The sequence below is a fragment of the Manis pentadactyla genome, chromosome 13 (genome assembly GCF_030020395.1).
Source record: "Manis pentadactyla isolate mManPen7 chromosome 13, mManPen7.hap1, whole genome shotgun sequence".
Classification (NCBI taxonomy): Eukaryota; Metazoa; Chordata; class Mammalia; order Pholidota; family Manidae; genus Manis; species Manis pentadactyla.
Window position 1 is genome coordinate 80,889,773 of NC_080031.1, and position 5,836 is coordinate 80,895,608.

The 5,836-nt window shown below is 38.8% G+C and overlaps 1 protein-coding gene across 1 annotated transcript; it reads left to right on the forward strand.

Moving 5' to 3' along the window:
• The first annotated feature begins 3,084 nt into the window (after positions 1 to 3,084).
• On the forward strand, positions 3,085 to 3,876 carry LOC130680258 (olfactory receptor 14I1-like). Its single transcript, XM_057490513.1, has one exon. It carries the CDS (start codon positions 3,085 to 3,087, stop codon positions 3,874 to 3,876), a length of 792 nt encoding a protein of 263 aa, XP_057346496.1.
• The last annotated feature ends 1,960 nt before the right edge of the window (positions 3,877 to 5,836 follow it).

Genomic DNA, 5,836 nt, shown 5'->3' on the forward strand with positions numbered 1-5,836 from the left:
AACAGCATCATCCACCACAACAACAAAAAGAAAGACAAAAACCACATGATCATCTCCATAGATGCTGAAAAAGCATTCAACAAAATTCAACATCCATTCATGATAAAAACTCTCAACAAAATGGCTATAGAGGGTAAGTACCTCAACATAATAAAGGCCATATATGATAAACTCACAGCCAACATCATACAGAACAGCGAGAGCTGAAAGCTTTTCCTCTGCAATCAGGAACAAAACAGACATGCCCACTCTCCCCACCTTTATTCAACATACTACTAGAGGTCCTAGCCTTGGCAAGTAGAAAAAACAAAGAAATACAAGTAATCCATACTGGTAAAGAAGAAGTGAAACTGTCAATATTTGCAGATGACATGATATTGTACATAAAAAACCCTAAAGACTCCACCCCGAAACTACTAGAGCTTATACTGGAATTCAGCAAATTTGCAGGATACAAAATTAACACACAGAAATCTGTGGCTTTCCAATACACTAACAATAAACTAATAGAAAGAGAAATCAGGATGACAATTCCATTCAAAATAGCATCAAAAAGAATAAAATACCTAGGAATAAACCTAACCAAGGAAGTGAAAGGCCTATATCCTGAAAACTATAAGACACTCTTAAGAGAAATTAACAAGGTCACTAACAAATGGCAACTCATCCCATGCTCTTGGCTAGGAAGAATTAATATCGTCAAAATGGCCATCCTGCCCAAAGCAATATACAGATTTGATGCAATCCCTATCAAAATACCAACAGCATTCTTCAATGAACTGGAAAAATTGTTCAAAAATTCATATGGAAACACCAAAGATCTCAAATAGCTAAAGCAATCCTGAGAAGGAAGCTAAAAGTGGGGGGGATCTCATTACCCAACTTCAAGCTCTACTACAAAGCCACAGTAATCAAGACAATATGGTACTGACACAAGAACAGAGCCGCAGACCAATGGAACAGAATAGAGACTCCAAACATTAATCCAAACATATACGGTCAACTAATATTCGATAAAGCGGCCATGGACATACAATAGGGAAATGATAGTCTCTTCAACAGATGGCGCTGGCAAAACTGGACAGCTACATGCAAGAGAATGAAGCTGGATCACTGTCTAACCCCATATACAAACAAAATTTGAAATGGATCAAATACTTGAATGTAAGTCATGAAACCATAAAACTCTTAGAAAAAAACATTGGCAAAAATCTCTTAGACATAAACATGAGTGACCTCTTCTTGAACATTTCTCCCTGGGCAAGGGAAACAAAAGCAAAAATGAACAAATGGGACTATATAAAGCTGAAAACCTTCTGTACAGCAAAGGACACCATCAATAGAACAGAAAGATATCCTACAGTATGGGAGAATATATTCATAATTGACAGATCCGATAAAGGGTTTACATCCAAGATATAAAGAGCACACACACCTCAACAAACAAAAAGCAAATAATCCAATTAAAAGATGGGCAGAAGAGCTGAATAGACAGTTCTCTAAAGAAATTCAGATGGCCAACAGACACATGAAAATATGCTTCACATTGCTTGTCATCAGAGAAATGCAAATTATAACCACAATGAGATATCATCTCACACCAGTAAGGATGGCTACCATCCAGAAGACAAACAACAACAAATTTTGGTGAGGTTGTGGAGAAAGGGGAACCCTCCTACACTGCTGATGGGAATGTAAATTAGTTCAACCATTGTGGAAAGCAGTATGGAGGTTCCTCAAAATGCTCAAATTAGAAATACTATTTGTCCCAGGAATTCCACTTCTAGGAATTTATCCCAAGAATGCAGCACTCCAGTTTGTAAAAGACAGATGCACCCCTATGTTTATGGTTGCACTATTTACAATAGCCAAGATACGGAAGCAACCTAAATCCATCAGTAGATGAATGGATAGAGAAGATGTGGTACATATACACAATGGAATATTACTCAGCCATAAGAAAAAAACAGTTCCTACCATTCACAACAATATGGATGGAGCTAGAGGGCATTATGCTCAGTGAAATAAGCCAGGCGGAGAAAGACAAGTACCAAATGATTTTACTCATATGTGGAATATAAGAACAAAAGAAAACTGAACAAACAAACAGCAGCAGATGCACAGAACCCAAGAATGGACTAACAGTTACCAAAGGGAAAGGGACTCGGGAGGATGGGTGGGAAAGGATGGATAAGGGCGGGGGAAAAAGAAAGGGGGCATTACGATTAAAATGTATAGTGGGGGGGGTCATGGGGAGGGCTGTGCAACACAGAGAAGACAAGTAGTGATTTTACAGCATCTTACTATGTTGATGGAAGAGTGACTGTGAATGGGTATGTGGGGGGGACTTGGTGAAGGGGGGAGCCTAGTAAACATAATGTCCTTCATGTAATTGTAGATTAATGATACCAAAATAAAATTTAAAGAAAAGTAAGATACTTCTTAAAAAATTGAAAGATATGTTGAAATATCTGGTGTAGTTACTTACTTCTGAGGGAGCTCAGGGTAAATATGAACTTTGTTAAGTTAAACTTTCTAGAGCAGATGGACACAAAATGGGAGACATAAAAATCCTCCCAGTCCTCTAGTGCATGAGAGTGCATAATGTGGACAGATCACGAAGTGTTCAAACCCAGAGGGCTGACACGGAATCCTGTACAGAGTATTTCTCGGACAAATGTAAGATTTTGAAATAAATGGGAACATTTTCATGGGATGTGTCCAGGCAGAATTAGACATTTTTATGGAAATACTGCATGTGTCTCATGAGCTAAATGGTTGCCAAGGGCTTGGTTTCATTTTAAATCCTATGTATGTTCAATTCTCCAAACGTATGACAGTTGAAACTCATGTCATATCTCAGCAGAGACTGAAAGAAAATACAAACAATAAATATGCACATTCATTAATTTTGATAGGCTCTCTATTTCTCTCCATTTCTTCTATTGTATGTTGTGGTTCAAAGACATACAGTGATGCCAATTTAAGTTATGGATTTTGTGGAGTATCTCCATTTGGTCCCTTAACACTCCAGTTTATCCCTCTGTTTTGTGACTCCAGGACACCCGCAGCAGATTAGCAGGCATGGATAACCTCACCACAATCACGGAATTCCTCCTTATGGACATCTCAAGTTCCCGAGAGCTCCAGGTCTTGCAACGTCTGCTGTTATTACTGATCTATCTGGGTGCCCTGGTTGGAAATCTGGTGACCATTGCTGTCATTGTGACAGACCCATGCCTTCACTCTCCAATGTGCTTTTCTATATGCAATTTATCCCTCATAGATTTTTGCAACATCTCTGTTGTTGTTCCCAATTCAATTGTGAATTCCCTGACAGGTAGTAAGTCCATTTCCCTCACAGGATGTGCTGTTCAGATTTTCCGGTATTCCTTTTTAGCATTTTCTGAGCTCGCTTTCCTTGTGTTCATGTCCTACGACCGCTATGTTGCCATTTTCCACCCTCTGCACTGCAGGATGTCCATCACCCCCTGTGTGTGCTCAGAGGCAGCAGGGGGCATGTGGGGCAATGGGCTGGTCTATTCTGCCACCCACACTGGTAACCTGTTCAGGCTTCCCTTCACCAAGTCCAATGTGTTCAACCAATATTTCTGTGATGTACCACAGATAATGAGAACATCATCTTTAGATGTTCAGTATTCTCAATCAGTGATCTTTGTAATAAGTGCTTGTATTGTCTTAATATGCCTTTCTTTCTTGGTTATATCATATGTCAATATATGCTCAACAGCATTTAAGATCCATTCAGTGGAAGCCCGCAATAAAGCCTTATCCACCTGTACCCCTCAGTTGGTAATCCTTGTTTTACTTTCATTTTCTGGATTGATTGCTGTCTTAGGTCCCATTGCAAATTAAGCATCTCTTGAAAATCTTCTGACAGCCATGTTCTACACCATGGTGCCCCCTTTCTTAAACCCCATCAACGACAGTCTGCGCAACAGGCAGATAAACACTGCTCTACGCAAGATATACAAGAGCTATTTTGAGAAAACACACAATAGTTCTCCCCAGTAAAAATGTTTAAGAACAGGACTGTTTGATATAAGTTTAGTGTGTGTACAGATCCAGGGGGAAGGTGTTTTTAGCGTTGGTTGAATTCTCTATGAAACCAAAGAAACCATAATCAGTCAAGGGAAAGGGTACATAGAAACCATTTTTATTGCTCACATCTTGCTCAAATTCGCTGGTCACGCTTGGCACTGTAAATCTCCTCCTGTTGGGGCTCACTCTCTGCTACCCTGGCATGCTCTCTACCTCCCAAGCACCCCTTCTTTGAGTAACTTCATTGGTGGGCCCATGGTGATTAGCAGATGAGAGACCAATTATGTTCAAGGAATGGAGGAGAGGAGAGACTGGGCGTTTTCTCTCCACACTTTGCCCCAGATCCAAGGGTCGTCTACAGTGGTAAACATCTACTGATATATAAATGAACTAAGGCTGGGAAGGAGATTCTGGAAATTCTTTCATTTAACCCACAGTGTGAATACAGATGGTGGATAAAGAGATACACTTAATTTTTAATCTCTTTGAATGAAATATCTAGTGCTAGTATTCTTTATATGTTTTATGTACTCTTTTTGGAGTGAACTTTAGCTTTCCTTATGTTTATTTCTTACTGAAAGCTATTCATATAATTGATACATGATTCTTGAGAGTAAAACAAACCTGAGAATATTCTGAAAGAGTTTTGCTAAAAGGTTGAAATGATTTGATCACAACATAAAGGAAGACGTCATATGGAGAAAACCATGTCTGTATATTAGTTCTTTACAAGCACCTGTTTGTATAAGAGAACTTCAGGATCCCGGGTCCTACTGACTGTAGTGACTTGGGTGGAGAACTTCACTATTAAATTGTTCTCTTTGGCTACAAACTTTCATTTAAAATCAGCAAGTCATGGGGATGAAATGTGCATCATAGGGAATACAGTCAACAGTGCTGCTATTTCTTTGTATGCTAGTGTTTGGTAACCACTCATCTAGGTGACAATTTTGTAATGTATATACTTGCATAGTTACCACATTGTTCAATGGAAACCAATATAATTTTGTATATCAAAGTAGTTCAATAAAAATAAAAGTAAATTCTTCTGTTTGTGTTCATTCTTAAACAGAAGGTGAGCTAACTAATGAAGGATTAGAGCTGAGAGACATGTAAAGAATTTACACACCGAGGGGGCAGGATTAAGACATGGAAAACATGGGAAGCCAGCTTCTCTCTGGTTTCTGGAAGCCTTGAAACGTTAGTTTACTACGTGCAATGGTGGACTTTCGAGTCACTGACCTTCAACTATGAACATAGTTTGATGCTTTTGTTCCTTCCTTGATATTTGGAGGCAAAAAATGTATGTCATGCCTGATTTATCCAAACATTTTGCATGATGAATTACAGGAATAAGTAGCTTCATGGTGGAGTGAGAGGCGGCAATAACTTGTGCTGGAGTTTTCCTGGGTGGAACCAGATGTTCCTTGCACTAGAATTTTGCCCACTAAAACGGTGACATGAATGTGAAACTTTTCAAACAGAAACAGTTTGATTTGTGTCATTTCCTGAAGCTAAGCCAGAATTCCCCTGGGAAAAGCTGTTAACCTTTATATCTGAGAACTGAATCCCATAAAAGTTTGCACTTATACTTCAGAATCCAAATCCCCATCAGCAAAAGGGTGAGGATTTAGGAACTTGTGTAACTTACTTATAAGATTCATGGTGACTCATTAGGTATTATTCAGTGTTAAAACAAGTAATAGATGAGTATGAAAAGCATGAACAAAAAATACTTGAACAACTTTGAACTTTGGCGACAATTCTCCAATGC